General features: G+C 35.7%; 1 protein-coding gene across 1 annotated transcript in view; it reads left to right on the top strand.

The window, feature by feature from the left end:
- The window catches only part of LRP1B (LDL receptor related protein 1B), a 751,404-nt gene that overhangs the window by 451,813 nt on the left and 276,613 nt on the right, over positions 1-22,978 (top strand). Inside the window, exons 10-15 of the mRNA XM_074873779.1 lie at positions 415-651; positions 7,787-7,967; positions 10,841-11,060; positions 13,803-13,992; positions 20,043-20,165; positions 21,748-21,888. Of these exons, the coding sequence (XP_074729880.1) occupies positions 415-651; positions 7,787-7,967; positions 10,841-11,060; positions 13,803-13,992; positions 20,043-20,165; positions 21,748-21,888 (1,092 nt within the window). The remainder of the gene's footprint in view (positions 1-414; positions 652-7,786; positions 7,968-10,840; positions 11,061-13,802; positions 13,993-20,042; positions 20,166-21,747; positions 21,889-22,978) is intronic.

Genomic DNA, 22,978 nt, shown 5'->3' with positions numbered 1-22,978 from the left:
CTGGAGTTTATGATCTTGTTAGATTTAATGATTACTTCAGTCATGGTCTACGTTACCCTGATAGATCCTAATGAATTGTAAAATTAAATATCTACAAAGCTATATATGTCCATTTCACAGTAGAAGCAAAGTTATTCTGTGATCTAGCATTGCTCCTCAGTGTGAACTTTCATAGAAAAAAATAATTAGATGTAAGCACCTCGCTGAAGTAATTTGTATTTTAATTAAGGTAATATAATTAGCTAGATTTCTTGAGTTTAGATACCTTCGGAATATATGAAAGTTTAATTTTTGGTATTGAATAACACTCCTGCTCCCCCACTAATTGTGCCACTTAATTAAACAGTGACATTATGCACTGTAAAGAAGATTAGGCAGCATCAGTTGTTTATGTTTGTAATCTTTCTTTTGCAGGACCAAAGAATGAATTGTTTCTTTTTTATGGGAAGGGACGCCCTGGAATAATACGGGGAATGGACCTGAATACCAAAGTATCTGATGAATACATGATCCCTATAGAAAACTTGGTCAATCCTCGTGCTCTGGACTTCCATGCTGAAACCAATTACATTTACTTTGCTGATACTACCAGTTTCCTAATCGGACGACAGAAAATTGATGGCACAGAGCGAGAAACAATCCTCAAAGATGGTAGGCAATGCTAACTGATAGTGACGTTCAGAGAATCTCACTAAGGAGAAGTTGAACTGACATTTACAGATAATTTAAAGCTTTATTTATACCTCCCATGGAAAACTGACCCAAATGAGACCTTGAACAGAGTTGGAGATACTTCTTTTTTTTTACAATTTCCTGTTTATTTTTCCAAAGTGCAAAAACATAAATTTTGGCTAAGTTGCTCTGTTGTGAATTCTTATTTTGTCCATTTAAGCTTTTATCCACCAGTGAGTAACTCCTACATCTCCACTGTAGTCTTTCAGTAGTAAATACAACAGATCCATAATGTAGTTCTTTGTGATCGTTCACTGAGCCATCCTGTATCCTTGTGGACTTTGTAAGATTTCTTCAACCTGTATCACAGTGTGAATTCTGGAGCTTATTCAAGTAGTTTGGCAGAGTGAGACTTCCTATAGTGCTTGCAAACTCATTAGAAAAAAAGTATTGTCTTTCCTGATGCATTTTCCATTGTATATGTGGAAGCAACATGAAGACCTAAACGTTTTTCAGAACCTTAATTAAGATGTTTGTACCATTTATTATAGCAATGAGGGAAAATGCCAGCAGTTCTCCCACCACACTTTACTGAATCTCCCTGGTCTAGAATCTTATCTCGTCATAATAAATGCTGTTTCAGTGATAAAACCTCCAGTTTGTCAATTGGAGGTATTTTATCTTTTATGGATCCTTTTCATGAAAGACTGCTTCAGCAGGAGGTAACAACTGCTTCATTTTCTAGTCCTCAAGAAAATAAGCAGTATGAATATTCATCTTGGCCTTCAGAGAGCTTAAAATCTTTACTTGGAAATTGAAGTTCAAGACAGTAAAAGTAACTAAAATACCATTGTTTTAGCACAGGGATTTTCATTCCCTGTCGTTTATAACCCAAGGTTTAATCCACCCGCCTCAGAAGTTATCTCCAGTTTGCAGTGATAAGGTGCTGTTTTGCTGTAAGGTCTCTCCACAGACCTCAGACTCTGCACAAAGATCCCTTCAGCAGTAGTTGCAAGGAATAGATGGCTCTTTACCCTATATTGGTAACTGCTTAATAATAGGCAGCTGAGTAAATCATTAATAATTAACTCTCAATCTGGTAATTCTTCATTTCACTGCAAATATGGAAGGGAGTAACGTACATCACAGAACTTCCATTGCTGACCTTCTTTTACCAAACAACACACAATTCATTTTAAAACAAATTAATCCAAATGTGGAGTAGAGGAAGGAGTGGACAGTATGTAGATTTAAACATTATGAGGTAACACTAAGGAGCATCCTTCCTGAACAGGTTGGGATTAGTCTAATCAAACATGCAAACATGAATAAACTTTGTATAACAAACCAGCCAATTGAAGAGACTCTTTTACATAATGTTTAATTGGAATTTCTGCTTGTTATAAGTATAACATAGCAAAAATACCAGTGCAGCACCAAAAGAGAAATGGATAATCCGGTGATGTATTACTGGTGGTCCAGATACTTACAAAGATAAAAGCGATGTCAGTCATTCTCCCCCTCACTTCTTCCCCAGGAGTTTACATTATTAGTTAGAACTTGGTATAGTTTCATAACTTTAAAGTATGCTTAAAGAACACTTGTTAATGTATTTTTCATGATTTAAAAAATTAATATAGCCTCCAGCCATACCACCTCAGCTTTTATTCTTGTCAGCTCTCAAGAACTCAGCAGGGACAGATTAAATCATTCCTTGGTAGAAGGCTACTACAGAAAATCAGGTGTGTCAGGAGGTGGTTTAATATTTGCTCTGAACAGCATGGTGCTAAGGAGCTCTATCTGTGGTAGGTGTCACTTCTCAGATTAGAAGTTGTCATTTTTTGTGACTCAGATTTTGAGGGAACAGATACGCTAGCACAAACAACACTGTAACTCGGATAATTACAGTTTGCCTACATGAGAGCCTGATCCTACAAGCTGTTGACTGGGAACTGAGAACACTGAGCACCTAACACTGCTGGAGTTTGATTTTTCCATATAGTTTCAGCTGTGATTTCTTCTTCACGTTGGGAAACAAAACGCTCTGCAGTATTGATAACTTTTTGACAGCCCACAGCACAGCCTATCCTAGAGCTGGCAGCAAAACTGCAATGGTAGTGTACTTTCACCAGCAACAGCAATTGCTATAATTAAGGTTTCAAACTTGCATGTGAAATCAGTTTTTTTGATAAAAAAAATGAACAAACTAGGCATTTTTAAACAGATTTAAATATTGTTCAGTAGAATTAACATAAACACAAACTCTGGGAATTTTACATGTCTTTGTCCCCCTTATGTTGTTGGTTGCTGTGAGCCTTAAAGTGTTATATCATTCACTTGTAAATATTAGCAAAGATAGTCCAGGGCAAAGTTTTTGCTTAAAAAAGGTCAAAGTAGGTCTGTAAAGATCTTTGGAAACTGTTTAGCTTGTTGGTATATAGAATTATTTTTTTACTGGTTTTCATGTTAATCTAGTATTTTAGCCACTACTAGTGTACATGATATAACTGACACTGAGCTAGGCCCTTCTGTACCTAATTACGTGCTGCGCTTGTATTGCATAGTTTAAAACAATGTGGCAAATTGTTGCCTCTAGGAATATGAGTTTTTAAAAGTCCTGTATCTATGTTCAGTATATTTGAGCCCACATACTACTGTTGATTCTGAAATTCTGGTAGTACTTCTAGTATTACAAATATGAATTTTTCAGTTACCAAGTGAACAATGATCAAAATGGTATTTTATTCACCTCATCCTCTTTATGTTGAAAGGGCCTCACTGCAAAAAGACTGGCTTACTGTAGTCAAATCAATTTTGTTTAACCAGAATGGCCATTATTTTGGTCCTGTTTACTACTTGGTGTGAAGCCCACCTAAAAAGTAAGAAATGTATTTCAAGCTTTTAGATAGTTGGATTTTTTTGTCTCTCAAAGAAAGAAAACCAAAACATTTTCATTAAAAGTCTGATTTTATTAGTGTAAAAACTGGGTTTAACCCAGTATGTCTAGGTCAGACAGGATAAAAATCAAATGGGTTTTAAACAAATAGCTCCCTGTCCTCTAGCTTGATTTTTTTTTTTTTTTTAGTCATGTCAGTGTTTTCTTAAGTTGAACAAAATCTGCTGGGATCCCCCTGAGCCCTAAAGGACTTTTCTTTCACTCCTGAAGCTTGTCTTTGTTCCCTGTTCTGTTCATCAGTCTTTCTCTGTGAGCCTCGGGCTCCCAGCTCCTTGGTGAGATGCTCCCTTCTCCCCACCATACTTTGCACTTACTTATTTCTTCTTAAAATACTTGGTCACTCCTAGACTGAAGGCCACTCTCCCATTTTCAGAGAGTGCCAGCTGACTGATGTTGCCTTTTTAAATTAATGTAGCAAAGGCTCTGAGAGACAACAAATAAAACTGACAGCATCCATCAGCCTGGGAAATCTGGGTGAGCTGCTGGCACTGTTCTTGCCCGCTCTGACCCACAGTTGTTTTGTACTTTAACTGGATGATTCTTGTCAGACTAGGTGGTTGCTGGGTTGGGTAAGTCATCATACTCTTGCTTATCCTCCATCTGGGGAGTGAATTTTGACACCGTTGCTTCCTTCAAGCTTTTTAGATCACAAGGAAAAATAGTTCCCCAAAAGTATAGTGATGTTTAGGTGTACCAGGTATAAATGCTAAACACTTTTTGGAAAACCATTCAACATATGACACTTTTTTTTCCCGTAACTATTTCATATTGTGTCTCACAGGATGTGGTGTAGTCCCCATATCCATGACTGAGTTACTAAATTTAGGTCTAGTTTCTTATGTGAACAAGGTTTAGTTGATACATTGGTGAGTACCTTTGTGTCTCTATAATATCTTTTGGACCTTCAAAATGATATCAACTTAATTTGATATATAGGGCAGAGGTCCAAGTATAATAAAAATCCTGGAATTTTATAAAAATAGGGAGAGGAAATATCAAGGACTGATGATTTGCAAGTTCACTCTTATTTTATTGTTTTGTGCAGCTGGGCAACGTGAACACCAAAATTGTGAAATTGAGTTATAATGGAAGAAAATAAAAAAAATTCACTATTCTTCAGCTAGGTAGTCAAAACCCAAAGGAATACATGAATACAAAGGTAGTCAGGCTTCAATTGCTCCCACGTTCAAAGAACTACATGTATAAAAACGGCAGCTGGAGGTGTTATGTACATCTAATTCCTGTTACTGTTCAGGTCACTGCAGGTAGTAGATTATACTTTGCAGTTCAATGGTTAAAGGAAAAAACCAACAAACAAAACTTAGCAAGTGTGAAATACATCAGTTTTGTATACATACATCTCCATGAGTGTTAAATTTAACATAAGCAATATGCATGGCACAGGATGATCATACACTTGGAATTACAGACAATGTTAAAGCTAGAAAGAATCCTGAACTACTCTAGACCTTCTTGATATCTTCAAGACAAGTAAAGTCATTTCTCAATTACTTTCTATGTCATTGTCCAGAATTTCTTTTACGTTAAAAATATATATCATTTGCATATTTCTATTTGTTCATCTGTGCTGTTTGTCAGTTGTCATTGTGCCCAGACAGAGGATACTAATAAGGGAGAAAGCAGTTTTAAAAATATTACATGGCTGTCATGCTATGACTTTTAGTAGCCACCAGCTGCTTTTTTCTGTTTTGATACACTGAAAGCATAATGACTGAAGTATTTCTCTTAATAAGGGGATCCTTGGGGTTCTTTAAATTTTAGTATACAGTGTGAGTTTATATCAGAATCTTAATATACTTCAACATTATTTTTAAATGTATTTTGCTTTTTTTAAAAGGAAATAATTACAAAAATAACAAAAAAGGTGATATTTGGCAGTGACAAGGTATTTGAAAACACGGTAGCTCTGCTAACTTGACAGGGAGTATGGTGGTATTACAATCACTAAAAGCTTTGTTCAGCAGAAACGTTGTGAGGTAATTTATCACGTTCCAATGCTATTGAGATTGTAACAGCACCTTTTATAGATGCTGTTATTGCATCCATGTGTATAAAAAGTCCAATATTTCATTTATTGGGTAAAACTGTCATATTTTATCTTAGTGTATTGTTGATGACATACCATGTTATCGATGGGTTATAGGAAGCAGAAAGTTTTCTGTACTGCACTAAAGTTATGTAGAGTGTGACTTGGTAGAAGAGCTTTGCATTCTCATGCATCACTAAGATTTTTACTGGTTTCTTGTAGGGAATTAGATTATTAGTCATAGTCAGTAAAGGGATTTGGGGTCTAAAAAATATTATAGGTGAAGAGTTTGTCCCAATGAAAACAAATCTGATGGGCTGCAAAAAATTCATAGGTATGATGAAGTTATGAATGTTGGCAAGTAAGACATTTCCATTAATACTTACTGATTGTGTTATGGGGAGGCATTTTGGTGGAGAAATCCGAGGGAAGGTTTCAGTGATGGCAACAGTGCACTGCTGCACAATGCTGTTACAGTAAAAATGACTCTGATAACTTGAAATGTCCCAAACCAGCACTTCAGGAGCTCATGTAAAGTTGTTGTCTGGAAAGCTGACAGTTAAATTATATATGTTTGGCAGCACAGTTCGAATGGAAAATACTTGTGTTCGGTTTAGTGGCTTTTCACATCCGTATCTGGTGTAAGCGGGATCTGTGTAGGATCAGTGATTTTGGCACATCAACATTTCTTAGAAATGGCAATGTATGAATTTTTAATGTGCATTGCAATGAAAATCTCTGCATCATATTTGTTCTGAGAAAATGTTTTAAAAAATTTCAGCATCAATCAGAAAGTGACGTCAACACTGATGAGAGATTCTGATGAAAGCTTGTGTCTGGATGGTGTTTCTGGTGTAAATGTGAACAGAAAAAGCAATTTACATTCCTTTTTTCAAGTCTTGATGATACCTGTCATTGAAATTGTACTGTAGGATTGTACATCTGAGTATAACAAACAAGTAATACAATCCATATTGTCAAGAAGCATCTAGTAAAGAGGGTTTTTTTAGTGTGTTTTTTGGTTTTTTGATTTGTTTACCTCTTCAGTCATACTGACCATCATTTTTATCACAGCAAAGGGAGGCACCAATTCAGTGCTGTGGATTCGCAGGCTCAGTGCAGGCACTGGAGTCACAGCTATTGCGGTTACCCCATTATCTTTTTTTTAATGCAGGTGACAAGATAGCAAACAGTAAAAGAAGCATTTCCACCCCAAATTTGACCTCAGAAAGGATATTAAAGCAAGCAAAGGTGGCTTCCTCAGCTTTAGGAAGGCAGTGGGAGGCCGCAGCTGGTAACACCCCCCTCAGCCCTCTGTCAGATGCCGCTACTGGAACCATATTTCACCCCACAGACATGGACTTTGAGATCTTTCTGAAAGAAAAGGGAAAGGGTATGACGGAAGAGAGATGGAAAAACTTTTAGAGACTTTATGCTGTCAGTTAAGGAATTGGGATCATGTAGGAGAAAGCAGAGCTCAGAGTTACAGGGTGTTGGGTAACCTTGAGGGAAAACCTGTTGCCTGGGGAAGTGTTTTAGCATTTCACAAATGGGGAAACCTCCATGCTGTATGCAGTCAAGATTATTAACTCATTTTGGTTCTGGATGGAACCCTACTGCTGTTAAACTCATGAGGCCATTGGTACATCCAAAGGTAGCATTGCTCTTTGCTCGTGTATTGCTGTGGAGAATAACTGAGACTTTTGTGATATTCTTGCTTACATGTTTTGCAAGGCCAAGGGACAATGGAACTCATGTAACCTGAATGCCCATTTTGCTTATTTTTTAATAAGTGATTTGGGTAAAAGCAAGATAATTTAGAGTACTAAAGCTGATCCTGGAAGCTGTTCTTGTCTTGAGTGATATTGCTGTTTAGGGTTAAAATTAACTAGGGTTTTGTTAAATAGTGATACACAAGTTTTATGACCAGTCTTTGTGTTTTGAGGGGTGTTTTCAGCAGACTGATTCGGACAGACACAGCAAATATAATTCAGATTCAAGGAAATAATCTGATAATCTGAATAAATGATGTTCTTTGTTTATACTAATGGATAATGTTAGAACATAAACATATAATATTAATCTTATTACTGTTGTATCTCTCTCAACAGATCTTGATAACGTAGAAGGCATAGCAGTGGACTGGATTGGAAATAATCTTTATTGGACAAATGATGGCCACAGGAAAACAATTGCTGTAGCCAGACTGGAAAAAGCTGCTCAGAGTAGAAAAACTTTGTTGGAGGGAGACATGTCCCACCCTAGAGGAATTGTTGTTGATCCCGTCAATGGGTATGAAGTAGACTAATTTATGTTTAATGATTGTCTTTATAGTATAAATACAGGATTTAATTTTGTCTAGGATGGGGTTTGCAGAGTCATTTAGTAGTTTGTAGTTCTGTGGTAGTCTATAATATCTGCAATTCCTGTCCAGCATTCTTGCCTGAAGCCTTATGAAGAATGTGTACACCCAGACACCACTGAACCTATGTCCAGTTAATCTGAATGTGATTCACCTTTTTCTCAAACAAATTGAGTGTATCAGACCTGTATGCATTTTTAACACAAAGTGAACTTTATAATACTCTCCTTTATTTCTCTTTGTAAGTCTCAGTTTCTGAAGATAATTATACCCATATCCTTGTACACATTGGTTTACAAAATTAAATGAGAGGTACTTTTCATTACTTACTAGCATAATTAATTGTGATAGGCTGCATAATAAAAAGAACAGTATGTTACTGTGGTACAGTTATGGTTTACCTAAAAATTCACTGTTACATTTATTCAGGGAATTGTCACTGGAGAATGATGTAGGCAGGTAGTTGTAGTGTGGCTGGATTGATTGCTGTTTTCCTAGTACTGCAATGTATTTACACTATCAGGTTCTCACTTTTGAGCTTGTCCTTTGAGGAATGAAAGTGACTGTGGAAGGGCTACAATTAATTAAGGTCAGATAGTAAGGATGTAAAATCAGACCACAAACCATAACCATACCTACAATTACTTTGTTAAATTTTCCAGCTCAGTAAATGCATGGCACAGGAAATAGTGTATGAAGATGTATTGTCTGAAAAGGGCTATTATATAAAGCACTTTTCTAATAAAATAGCGTGCCCTTCATGATTATACTTCTCTTGGAAGCTTCTCCTGAGGGATAGCATTTGTTATGGCATTTTAATTATGTTTAGAAAATATTAGTCTTGATTTAACCAATGTAGAAGCATTAACTGCATTTTGAGATACAATTAAAGCACATTAATATAAATGTCTGTTACTGTAAGCATGTTTTAGCTTATGACATGATAACTAGAATAAGTACAGACAAAAAGTTAATGGAGAAAAGCTCGGTAATTGCTGTTGAGCAGTCATGTAAATATTTATAAAACATAGTTTTGTCTTTCAATAAAATAAATGCCATATTGACCTGCATCTCTGCCTGAGCGTTAGGGCGTACACTGGTTTTATAATTCTGTGATTAAACCTGGTGTTGAGTCAAACATACAGTGAATTTTATAAGCCTCATGGATCAAAAATTGGTTGATGTTCTTAGGATATATTTGCAAAAGTATTAAAAGAACCCAAAACATCCTTCTGGTGGGTGACTTTGAAGAGACCGAAAAGAAACAAAAAATGTACATTTGCATACCTGTAAACCTGTGTAATGATGGCACAATTTTTTCTTTTATATTTTCCAATTTCTTATATGAAAACCCAACTGATCAAATTATGCTTATACATAACAGTGTATTTGAGTAAAATTTTTGACCAGTTGATTTGGTATCATTTACACAGATTTGATAACAAAACTGTTTTTCACTTCATTATTTCATCCCATTGTAAATTCAGAATTTAAATTCCAGGAATTTATTCTTCAAAGTACAGACAGGTTAAGTGCACTAGAAGCACAGAAATTATTTCAGAAACATAAATCTGGTGAAATCAAAGTTCATGCATGTAAATACCAATTATATCATGACAACTTTAATAAGTAGGATCAATTTAAAATTGGTATATTTTCCCTCTATTTAATACTTAATAATTGGAATCCTAGATCTGACTTTAAACATCTGCTATCTAGTAAATGTTTTCAGGATATTGATGTCATTGTGCATCATATGATCTGAAATGTTGTTTAGACCCTTCATAGATTACATACAGGCTTCTGTTTTTCTTCCCATGAACCTGTTTTTCCTTTGGGGGGAAAAAAAGTTAGAAAAAAGAGGAAAGTGGCGTTTCTTAGCGTATCTGCTACACTCTGCTTTTGTGTAAGTTCAAATTGTGTATTTTAATTTGTTGAAATCGGAGTCTCACCAGCGAATTCTGTAATAAAATATGATAATCAGATTAATTCAATAAGGGGAAAAAAAAGAAGAAACCTAGGGTGTGTTCTGTAGTGTCCAGCAGAGAATGACTCAGAGAACTCATTGGAGCTAATACTTTTAGATGTCTTACTACGATGCTTGCTTAACTTTGGAAAAGTAACATATGTACCTATTTTTCAGAGATATTTTGGTTATCTACATTGCTGCACTATAAACCATAAAACTATGCTAAAATTGCATACTAGCTATTTTTCAAATAATTTTTATAGCCAATCTTTCTAAACATTTTTGTGAGGGACAGAGTGCTCATAGTAGTTTTTGAGTAATTTAGCTGCTTTCACGTGGGATGTGAAGTTCACAGAATGTCAAGGTTATCCTGTAGCTATTAAACCAGAGTGCAATTAATTCATGTATTACAGCTTTTTTGATAGTATTAAGCATAATAAAAAGCAGATTTACATCATAAAGGCAAAGTAGACCTCAGAAAAAAAAAAAGTAAAAGTTTGAACTTTGACAAAGTCAATAAAATTGCTGGTTTAAAAAAAAATCATAATTCTGGTGTGATTAGATAAGGTCTTAACCAATTCTTTCACTTTTCTTGTCATTTAGGCTGTTTGCTATTCATGTTCTTTACAGTTTGAGCAAAACAACATGTGTCATTTCAGCAGCATCCAGTGCACAGGAAGAGGACATATATTTGTAGAAGTAGTGGAAAGAAACATGCAAATTTCAAAATCGCTCTGGCTTGTGGATATACTGTTGCGAACTGCTGCTAAAAGTCTACAGTATAATTCACATGATTAAAATGGTATCTGAATTTTCATTTTTATAATTTCATAGCTGGATGTATTGGACAGACTGGGAAGAAGATGAAATAGATGACAGTGTGGGAAGAATTGAGAAGGCATGGATGGATGGCTACAGTCGGCAGATTTTTGTAACATCAAAGATGCTGTGGCCAAATGGTTTAACTCTGGACTATCATGCCAATGTATTATACTGGTGTGACGCCTATTATGATCACATTGAAAGGATATTTTTGAATGGAACTGACAGAAAGGTAAAAGAAAAATACTGCTGTTTTGCCACAGGCATGTTCTTTCTCTGGATTTTATTGTGTTCTGTTAAAAATACTTTTCAAGCTTTCTAAAGTCTGCATAACCCTGCGGCATGTCCAGTGTCATCTCTGTTGAAACAAGCAATGTTGGCAGTCTCATGTAGGAGACTATAATACAGCTTAAAATTTTCATCTTTAGAAAATGACACAAAAGTTGATTTTTTTATTTTTTTTTTAGTTTTTTAAATCTATTTTTCTCATGTGACAATGAGTTATATTTTGACTGAGCCATGAAGCTACAAAGAGCTTTTGAGTAGGAAAAAAACTTCTTTTGGCTCTGCCAGAGAGAGGCTTTATTTAACTTCACTGGATAAGCTACTTTGGATGAATCTCAGTGCCCTGTTTGAGCATTTGTGGTAGTATGCAGAGGGGAAGCACTCAACAAGTGCTGTCAAAGATGGAGAGAGATTATTTTAGTTGTTACTAATGGCTATACTAGCTAGATAGAAGTCTGCATAGAAGTTCTGTGTTGTTTTGTAGAAGTAACAAGCACAGAACACACATCTGTAAATGGTTAAAGCTTAGACTGGAATCTGATAATTTGTGGAAGGTTTACAATCTGCTTCATAAAATTAGTACTCTGACAACTGGAACTTTACTGTTAATTGAGAATGGTGGGCATTAAGTCCTTCTGTGGGAGGATTTTGCCACAAAATATACATGTCTTGTGAATTTGCATTTATCCTTCACTCATGATTCTGCCTGTATGATGGCCTTAATAGGAGCAATATGCAGATCTCTAGTATGGAAAGTAGTAACTATAGATGCAGTCCTCCCTGGAACTCATCCCTGTACAAGCTCATATTGCTTTAATATTGCTTTTCAAATCCTTTATATTGAGTGATTTGTTGTTAAGCCTGTCCTAATGCTGTAGTGTTGTGGTTTGTCATAATGGCTAGGTTAGGATTTACACTTACTGCTTCTATTTTTGCTCCAAATCCATTATGGTCCTGTAATGGAGGGGGGAAGGGGCTAAGCACATTTGCAGGAAGACATTTTTTAATTAGAGATCCTTGTCTACTAGCAATGCAAGAATTCCTGAAAGGTTCCTTGGACAGCACAGGTGTAGGAAGGTTAAATGCAGCTGCCATGGATTACACATGGATTACTAGTGAGAACAGCTGTGTTAGCTGGTTTTGCCTCCCACTAGAACTGGTGAATAATAAGAAGCACATGTTTTTACAGGTTTTACTTTAAAGTGTGTCACAGAATTATTCTGTTTTTTTAAAAAGTGTTTTCTGTAATGCTGTGTCTTAAATGCGTAACTACTCAAATAAAATTTACGTAGCCAAAAATAACTAGAAAATACTTGCTTTTGATGCTGAATTGTTTGTTCTTAATTATAGGATATTTTGGTCAAAATATAACTGGGTCAATAGCGTCTTTAAATCTGTGTCAGTATAGTGAAGATTTTGCAGAGTGGGGAAGTCCTCCAAGACTTCCACCAGTAGCTGGTGGATAATTGACTGTTGGATTAATTTTGATCAGAAGCAGTTAACTGAGATGAGGTGTTTTGACCAAAAGAACTTCAAGCCCCAAAAGAAAATTTCAAGGGCAAAAGGGGATGATGTTTTTCACCTCACAGTAGTTATATTTTAGCTGGCTTTATCTCCTTGTTGTCTTGGGTTTGTGTCTTTAAATAGAGGCAAGGTAGGGCATCTGATGAACTGCTTCCTTCTTCCTAGAGGCAAGATAGACACACTAATGTTGGGCATTAGTTCAAGCAAGGACCCCAGCCAGCAGAAGACTGGAACTCTTAGTCATTCCAAACTGCAGCTGCTGTGATGAAGTATAAAGGCAGGGCTCCCAAAAGTAGATGATTTAGAATTCTGCAGTTTTCTAAGTCTTTTTAAAGTAAATCATTCTAATTACTGTAATTTACTTGATGGTAAGTTTAGACTCTTTTTAAAGTTTTGGTTTTGTCATATAGGGATTGAAAATATTTTTAAACTGTTCCTCATTATCAGACAGCTCTTGTGTAGTGGTAGTTACAGTTATTGTGAAGGAAGGAGTCCTTAGACTGGAGCTACAGCAAATGACGTGGTTTTAGGACATTTTGGTGGCCAATAAAATAAAGACAAGATTTGGGATGTAATTTGTAATTTTATGTAAGACTTAAATAAGCAAGTAGTAGAAGGTGCATGGAAGAAAGTTTGTTTTATTTTGTGAACGAACTGTGGCAGGTTTTTTTGTTGTTTGTTTTTTTTAAAGTTATCACAACCCAAAGTAGGGAGAGGAAGTTCGCAGAAACAAATAAGCAACCTCTGCGCTTACTTCACACTTTTAACAACAACAAGCAATCCATATATTCTATTCTTTGCTTTAAAAGAAGCAGATATTTGATATATTTGACAGATAACTCAAAGTTTTATGAAGAACCATGCTTCCTTCCTAGGGAAGGAGGTAGATATTTACTGAACATAATGATTGCATGGTTACGTACATTCCTCTGTTATCTGACAGGGAACACTTAAAATGAATTTATACAAAGTTTCGAAGTTAGATATTGATGCTGGTGCATAGAATGGCTTTGCACTTTTTATTTGATTTTACTGCATTAAGTCGTTATGTTTGGGCCCAGTATTTATCTCAGTTTTCCTATTTCCTATTACGTTCTCTGCAGTGGATGCTAAGGAAAACTAATATTTATTTTAACCTTGCTAATGCTCACCTACTTAATTGCAGGTAGTCTACAATGGAAAAGATCTGAATCATCCTTTTGGACTATCACATCACGGAAATTATATTTACTGGACAGATTATATGAATGGGTCCATTTTCCAGTTGGATCTGGTTACGAGGAATGTGACACTGTTAAGAAGTGAGAGACCACCTTTATTTGGGCTCCAGATTTATGATCCACGTAAACAGCAAGGTATTTATAACATACGATTTCTCCAAAGGTCTGTTCTAAAAGGATATTTTCCATTACAGTCTCCTAGAATGTTGAGGTGACTGAGTGAACAATAGGAAAAGACTATAACTTGTGGCATGAGAAAAATACTTTCCAATGTTGCAATCCATTGATGTTGAAATTGATCATCTCATACTTACTAAAAACTGAATCATGGTATTATACCTGTCTGAATTTCTTCAGTGTATTTATACTGCCTTTATTGCCATTCTTCTTGTGTGTCAGACACTGTGAAAACATAAAATAGAATAGATAACGTATACACATTGCCTCATAGACATAAGATATATTATTGCATTTACCTTTTCTTAAATAAGATCATAGATCCTGTCTGTCTTTTCCTACTTGTAATTTTCTCCCCCACCTTGGTCTACATCAGCCCCATATGACTTAATCTCCTGAAAGTATGTGGTGCTGTTGCACAGAACCAAAGGAGCCTTTGGGAGTAGTGGAAAAATCCATAGTTGTTGCTACTTCTATCGGTACAGAAATGAGATAAAAGCCATAGATTTGCATGGCTGGAGTTTAGAAAATGCAGTTGTTACTATACAGGTAAACTTATAAATGTAATTTACTGAAGAAAACTTTGCAATCCATTTACTGTGTGCAGTGTTCAGCTGAGTTGTTGAATATTTGCTTTCTTTAATGAAAACATGTCTGGCTAATGTCTGCTACCAAACATGAAACTGAACATCAGGAATTAGTATAAATAAAATACTGTTTAAAAGATGACCATTTTAAATATTAATGCCTATAAATCTCTTAAATCTCTGTAGATCATCATTTTTGGCATGTAGAACATTTCCAGTTCAACAGATCCTATAGAAAACCAGACACACTGAGATGTTGGCAGTCTTGCTACATTTGATTTTGTACACGAACCAGAAAAGTAAATTTCACCATTTATCCAAATGCTGCTTAGTAGAGATACAATGTTAAAAAGTGCTTGTTAAAGCAATTTATTTAAAAAAAATAATAAATTTACAGGACCCATAACAAGTACTTTGTCCCTGTGCATAAAGCCCAATTTCATTTTCACAGTATCATTGCCTGCAGATCTGGATGTGGGTGCAGTGTCTTCTTCATGCTTATTCTTAACACTTGGAAGATTTGACTTTGTCATTTCTAGCCAATGAATGGCTTAGAGAGCAACTGATAAAACTACTGCAGAGTGGATAGAATCAAAACATTAGAAAAAATATTTAACACTCATAGATACAGAGAAAATATTTAGCCTTTAGATTTGTTATAGACATATGTCAAATGTGTGTATATATACATTTCTCAGTATACAAAAATGACACATGTATATATGATTATATGAATATAAATATACAGTGAATATTTTCCCTCTATATACTCACTAAATATTTTGCATAGGTTTATCTCAGAGGTTTCATATACCATACATAATAAATAGATTGGGTTTTTTGGTCAAGTCTTACCAGTTTATTTTCCATCCAGCAAAAAACAAGTGGTTATTTACAAACAGAAAAGACAGTTTAGTTTTCAAAATGATGCTAAAGTATCAAATAGGAAGTGCATATGTGTATAGGCAAAATATTTGGCTTGTAATATTTGCATGTATAGGGGGTTTTGTTTCATGTTAAAATTTACTATATTTGAAGACTTGGGTATGTAGTTAATATTCTTTGGAGAAAAGAAGGACTTCTCCTCTATCTAAAAGTACATCTTCCAGTTTGTTTTTCCTTGGGGAAAAAAAAAAATTTATAATATCTCCCTTAACCATCTAAGGCCCTGCTGAAAAGCTTAGTGATTTTCTTCACGACAGGTTAATATGAAATCTTCCCTTCCCCGCTGAACAGTATTTTCATATGTCCAGCTAGGCTTTCTTAGGGAAAGCCATTGAGATTAATACTTGATTATGGAGTGCTGAGGTCCAGACAGCCAACTTGTAATTGGTTTTATGAGTATAGAGACAATGCTGAAAGTTTCTCCTTTCTGATATTGTAACACCTAAATTTTTAATACCTAAACCAAACTGCAGTATGTGTAGTACTGTGCTGTGGCAAGGTCACTGTAGCTGTGTCTCTTATCACAGATGCTTTTCCAGGACTCTCTCTTACTTCCAGAGTCATGTAAAAGCATGCTGTGTTTGGGGTTTTGTTGGGTTTGGGGTTTTTTTAAGACAAAATCTGCCCCCAAATCTACCCTCACGTTGACCAGAATATTTTGAACTGTGTCTGTTAAGTAGGCTGAGATGATTGCTTCAAATACCAAGTACTTCTGCTTTATTCGGTCCTAAGAAAATTGCTTTGTTTTTAGAAAAAAGGGAAATTAAAAATGAATACTGTTGCTGTTAGCTTCCAGATAAGCTAACACCAGAGATAGAGGACTAAAATATATTACCTCATAGACATTTTTAGCTGAATGAGCTTAAATCTTGAGAAAGAGAATTTGACTTATTAATGCATTCTTTGCTTGAAATTGCAATTGGAATTTTGTAAGCTAACTGAAGCCTTCAGGATCTTCCCTTTTTGTCATGCTTAGTGATGTTGATCTTGCATTGTTCCCAAAAGAGCCTAGACAGTTATTTTAAAGAAAGTGATGCTAATTTTTTTTTCCTTTTTTTGGTGTGTTACTTCTAAAAGAGCAATATCAAGACTGAGTTGTGGTACAGAGAAAACCATAGTAGTTCATTTTATGGTATGAGTTATATTTTACAGCTTACACGCACGTACCCGAGAAACATTTGGCTCTGATATTTTGAGGTTACTGTTTGGATGCTGCTCTTATTGTCACTGTCTACACAAGCAGAAACCATGTCAATTCATTTTGGCATAGTTGAATTGAGACTGGCATGTTTATTAGGAGGTCTTTTACAGGATACTTGACTGTGCCAATCCCGCTTTGCTTAGTACTATGGGTAATGACATAAAGCTTCTTTTGCTATATCCTTAAGAAGAGTTGTTTTTCACTGTCTTTGTATGTCATAAGGCTTGATCCTCTTGCAAAGGAATGTGTTTTTTCTTGCTTTCAGAGATTAGAATTCATCTTACTTTCTTAGTTGGTCTTTGAGTCTCTCTGCATCAGGAATGCCTTTAAAAAATGGGAAGGTGGGGAGAAGCATAGTAATCATGGGCATTGGATTTACAGTCAGCCTATCAACCTGCCAATGCCTGTGGGTATTTCCACTGCTATGAAAGGGGATATTGCTATTCATATGTAAGTAATTCTTGTGTAAGTCCATTTACAGGAGTTAAAATAGCCTCTTTTGCAATCAGTTGATATTTTAACTCCAAATTGCAAAGAGCTGCTTGAGCCCCAGGCTGTTGCTCTTCATATGTGTAGTATCAGCCTAAAAATAGGCTTACACAACTTTAGCTGTACTTGAGGTTAGGTTTGTGGGAAGGTACATAGAAGTACCATAATTGCTAAGCAGCAATTAATACCTCTGTGTATCGTTTAAATGAGAAGATTAAACAAATGTATATTGTTGCCTTTTCTTTTTTGAGAATGATGACTGACATGCAAGTACATTGTTGTTTTAGCTCTGACCTAATTTTTTAGCAAATTAAAATGAAATCAGCCTAACTGAATCATATGGAAGTGGCAGGGCGGCAGCTGTTTTTAAAAGCTGGCAAAACATGAAAAATAGAATAATAGCTTTGAAAGTAGGTTTTTTTGGGAAGTACTTTAAGAACATCCATATAAAATAGCTGTTACAAACAGCAGTCGAGGAAATTTAATTTCATAAATACTTGGTAGCTAAATGAGTTCCACAGCTTACTCAATAAAGACACATAACCTGTTTGTTGTACTGCATTTCAGGAGACATTTTAGCCTAGGAGTCTCTTCAGCAAGACTGATGGAACTGAAGGTCGCGTTGCACCTTCAGGTTGAAGACTTCCTTGATGCTCGCTTTATCGACCTTTTTATCTAAGATCTTGTTGCTTTAACTCTTGGTACTTGTATTTTCCTGGTCATCCTCTCTTTTATCACTTACTTAGCAAGTAACCTACTGTGCTGTAGTTTGTCATCCCAATTATGAGGTTAAGTAGGAACTTTTCATCTTCAAGACAGACCAGTTGACTTTGGTCTCGTGTTTTAATTTTGGTTTTACTTCTTTTAAGCTTGGATTGGACTTCAGAATCATCATGGGTTCTCAAAGTATTTTCTATATTTGTCTTAAATAGCCTTTTATTCCTTTTTAGTGATCTGACAGTCATATACATTCTTTAATTAAATCACAGCATATTTCCTTGACTTGTGCTCTATAATTTTGGATTCACTTTTAAAGACTATATTTTGGTTTGTTTGTTTTGGCAGATTCTGCTATCTTCTTAACTCTCTGTGTTACTGACATTCTTTGATTTATATAATGGGTAGCCCTGTAAAGATGTGGAGAGTTTCTGAGGTGGTGTTGTCCCTAGGGTTTTCCAAGATATAGATGCAAATACATCTCTTATTCTTTTAATGTTTTGTTCATATTATTTGGGTTTTGGTGAGCATAGACATAATAATGGAGTTGATTTTTGTACAAAGTTTTAGGTCGTTGTCTAAAACATGAAGTCAAGATCCAGTAAAGTATTTTTAAGTGCCCAGTCTAAGTTGGAACTGCTCTATCTAAAATCCAGCCCTCACATTTCATAGAGACTTCCTATTTTCCCTGTTTATACAACTATGTTCTTGCTTCACACCCTGCCCACTGAAAGTACAAGTACCACAGCAGCTTCCCCCAGAATTCTGTATTAATTATTTTACGCAAATTTATTTGAAAGTTCAGTGGGGTTTCAATGGGCTGTAGACACATTTGCTTCTAAGAAATGATGTATGGTGGTTCAGAAAAAAAGTCTAGGAATAATTATGAAATGCTCACGGTCTATATTGTAAGACATATTGAGGTACCTCTTACAATTTGAAAATTTTCAAAATCTTGAATTATTTGCTGGTTACATGATGATCATTTGATAATTTGAAAACATTTCCCTGCTCATGCAGGTATGGCTCTGCAGGAGAGTTTAATGCACGTGTTCTCTGCTACCTCTGTGAGAACTTAATGTTATATTCTCATTGTAAATGAGAAGTTGTAGTGCTTTGAGGAGAGGGAACTGTGAGGCGTTTGTTTTAACCCAGGAGGTTGATGAATGTTTTGTACACGTGTGAAGGAGGATCAGAGGAAGTAACACCTGCTTTTAACTGGGACAGTAAGATGAAAAAAAAGTAGTTCTAATTTAAAGTTTCAGCAGACATGAAGTTTTATAGCTTGCCTGATCACCGTCAATTGTCACCAACCCTTGAAATTTATAGAGCTTTGATCATGAGAAGTTGAATGTCTTCAGCAGTGCATATTTAAACAATTAGGTCATGACTAAGTGACACAAACAGAAATTGTAACGTTTGCTTCAATGGGCTTTGGCTTTAAGTCTGCTTGCCTAAGGAATGAGGTGGTGAGGATGCAGCAGTCCTTGGTATATGATTAAAATACCTAACAGCTGTCAGTATTCTCATGTGAGAAGTGTACAGCTTTTGGGAAGAAACAATAACACAGAAGTAGAAGGCAGAGAAATAGCAGGTGTGTTCAGAAAAGAGTAATGGAATATCCGCTTTCTATTCTATCTGTCATAGATCTCACTGTACTTCTAATTTTTGTTTCCTTTCTTTTTTCTTTGCATTTGTAGTTACATTGTTTTAACATCCAGATGCCAATATACTTCAGAACTTTCCTTTATATACTGTTTGCATGTAGCTGCATCATATTAAATATTTTGTAGTATTTGTTCCCCTCATAAAAAAAGGGAGCCTAGAATGTTGTGAGCTGATGGTGTAGTTGTCTGTTGGTTTTTTTTACAGGTTATTGCAACCTGTAACTAAAATTACTTAAATATTATAACCTGTAGTAACTAATCTATGAGAATAATGTGTCCCTAAAATGAGAGGAAAATAATTGTAAAAATTTCTTCATTTTGCTTGTATTCTAAAAAAAAAATAAATTCTTCTAGTTCTAGCATGGCTGTTAGTTTTAAAGTTGCTTTTTTTTATTTTCACAGGTGATAATGCATGTCGTGTAAATAATGGAGGCTGCAGCACTCTTTGTTTAGCCATTCCTGGAGGCAGAGTTTGTGCCTGTGCTGATAATCAGCTTTTGGAGGAGAACAGTACAACCTGCACAAGTAAGATTTTTGAAGAATATCTGAGCTGATATTACTGTTAAGGGATCAAGTCAAATCTGAAAATAAAACAAGAAAGTGTGGTCTCCTAGAGGCTTTTTGTGGTCCTATAAGACAAAGAAATATTCCTTGTATAAAGATTATAATTGAAGACAGTTTATTAAATAAAGATTTTTTCAAAAAAGACAAAATATTAAGTACACTTATTTGAGGATAAAATGCATTGGAAAATATTTCAGAATGTCTGATATGATAAAGCACTTAAATATTTCACTGACATCTTTTAAAGAATATCAAAAATACCAGAAGTTAATCTATATAATTATTATATTAAATCTATATAAACTGGTTTCAGATTATGGACTATGTATCTTAACTTGAAATCTGGTAGAAAAATGTTCATGCTGAAACTGTGCATAAAACATATCAAGCAGATGTATTTCTATATAATAGATCCTGACACAGACTATGCAAATTTCGCTTTTTTTTTTGCATCCCTTGGATATCTTTAGTGAAAAAACAAAATTTTGTTAATGATAAAATGTGGCCTTTCAATTAAAAATAACTCATCATACAGGTATTTTTTTAAATGTTTAGACCTGATATTTGTAACTTACTCAAAATTCTTTTTTTAATCTCATTGATCTATTTCTTGAAGTGTAGTGTGTAAAACTTTGTATAGGTCTCCAGCAATAAGCCTGGTTGAGATGAGTAAAGCATAAGGATTGTTTCATAAGATGATGAACATTATTGAGCTTGCAATTACCTTGAATTTGACCCAAATGCATGGCTGGCAGAGCCATCACTGTTGCTAAAGAAAACTATTTTTCTTTTTAGCAGAAAATACTGGAAGGTGGACTTCTCACTGGTAAGATGGAATGTAAGCATTAGGAAGAGAGATTAGAAACTTTCAGATCGGAATGAAGCAGGTTTCCTGCTTTTTCCCCAACACACTTCATTGCCCGGCTCTTTCCAAGGACTTTGGTGTTCCTCATAGGGTCATAGAGTGATGTGTGGTATTTACACATTAAGCATTCTGAACCTTATGTTGAGAAACGTATCTGTCTGGATTTATCAATAAGCCTGTAGCTTGCTACTTAATTCTACCTCAGCACAATTTTATCCTTTCTTCTTTGCTGAGTCTGTACCAGTGCATAATGCAGGTGTTTGAGTTGTTGCTTGGATACAAGAAGCAGCTTTTCAGTAATCATTTTCTAGCCCTTTAACGTGCACCAGAATTTGGTCTGTGTCTGTAAGAATATTTTCTTTTCATTGTTGATGAGGCATTGCAATATTTTAAACTGATATTTTTATGCTATCATCTAAGCACCAATTTAAAAAACAGTTTGAGTGCCATTCTGTTCTGAGTTCCTCCATCTATTAAAAATATATTACCTCAACCATACACTCAGATAGGCATGCTGCTACAGGCTTCAGGTGGAATTACCTCAAATGTGCAAAGTGTACTAAAAAAATGTTCTGAAGAGTGGCAACAAGAATTTTTATCTGTTTATGCTGAGGTAATATTGCATTCTGTATGTATCAAGCTGATAAAATAGATGTGCTTCTTGTATATTTTTCCTAGTTAAACATGGAGAAGTGCTACCACAGTTGTGCAAAGCTGAACAGTTTCAGTGTAACAATAAGCGCTGTATCCAGGATCGCTGGCGCTGTGATGGGGATGATGACTGTTTGGATGGCAGTGATGAGCATTCTGAAATTTGCTGTATGTATGGTTTTACGTTTTAACCTGTAATTCCTACTTTATTTTAAAAACTGGAAACAAAATAATCTGAGGGGAATCAAACAAAATTGATAATCCTGAAGTCATTCATGTAAATCTTTCATTTTCTCTTCCTGCATATAATAATAGTAGTCCTTTCAAGTGATGCTTGTGTACTCGTTTTATAGCATAGTACAAGAGCAGTCATCTTTTGGTTTTGACATTGTCATTTCTGATTCTTTAAATGTTGATATTTTTTGCTTTGTTTCTCACTTTGCAGTTTTTTACATGGGTCACAGTATAATTCAAGTCGGAAGGGGCTGCAGGATATCTCTAATCCAACCTTCACAAAGCAGGGCCAGCCTCACCTCAACCTCTAGGAAAGGGATGGAGCAATTAGTCCTGGAAACCATTTCCAAGGACACAAAGGACAAGGAAGTGATTGGGAGCAGTCAGCATGGGTTTATGAAGGGGAACTCATGCTTGGCCAACCTCGTAGCCTTCTACGGTGATGTGACTAGCTTGATCGATGATGGAAAAGCAGTGGATATTGTTTACCTGAACTTTAGTAAGGCTTTTGACAGTGTCTGACATAACATCCTCATAAACAAGCTGACGAAGGAAGGGTTAGGCATATGGACAGTGAGGTAGATTAGAAACTGTCTGAGTGGCCAGGCTTCGGGGCTTGTGATAAGTGTCACAGTGTGGGAGCTAAATCACTAGCGATGTACCCCAGGGGTTAATGCTGGGGCCGGTAACCTCTTCATTAGTGACTTGGGCAGAGTGCACGCTCAGCAAGTTGGCAGGTGGTACGAAGCTGGCAAGAGTGGCTCATGCACCAGATGAGTGTGCTACTGTTCAGAGGAAACTTGACAGGATGGCAAATTAAACGGAGAGGAATAGGGTGACATTCAGCAAGGAGAAATGCATCTGAGGAGAAATAACTCCAGGGATCAGTATATGCTGGGTGACGTACAGCTAGAAAGCAGTTTTGCAGACATGGACCTTGGGATCCTGGTGGGCAACAAACTGACCGTTAACCACCAATGCACCTCATGGCAACGAAGGCCAGGAGCATCCTGGTCTCCTTTAG

Source organism: Strix uralensis, chromosome 6 (genome assembly GCF_047716275.1).
Source record: "Strix uralensis isolate ZFMK-TIS-50842 chromosome 6, bStrUra1, whole genome shotgun sequence".
Classification (NCBI taxonomy): domain Eukaryota; kingdom Metazoa; phylum Chordata; class Aves; order Strigiformes; family Strigidae; genus Strix; species Strix uralensis.
This window is presented reverse-complemented; position numbering and strand designations above follow the sequence as displayed.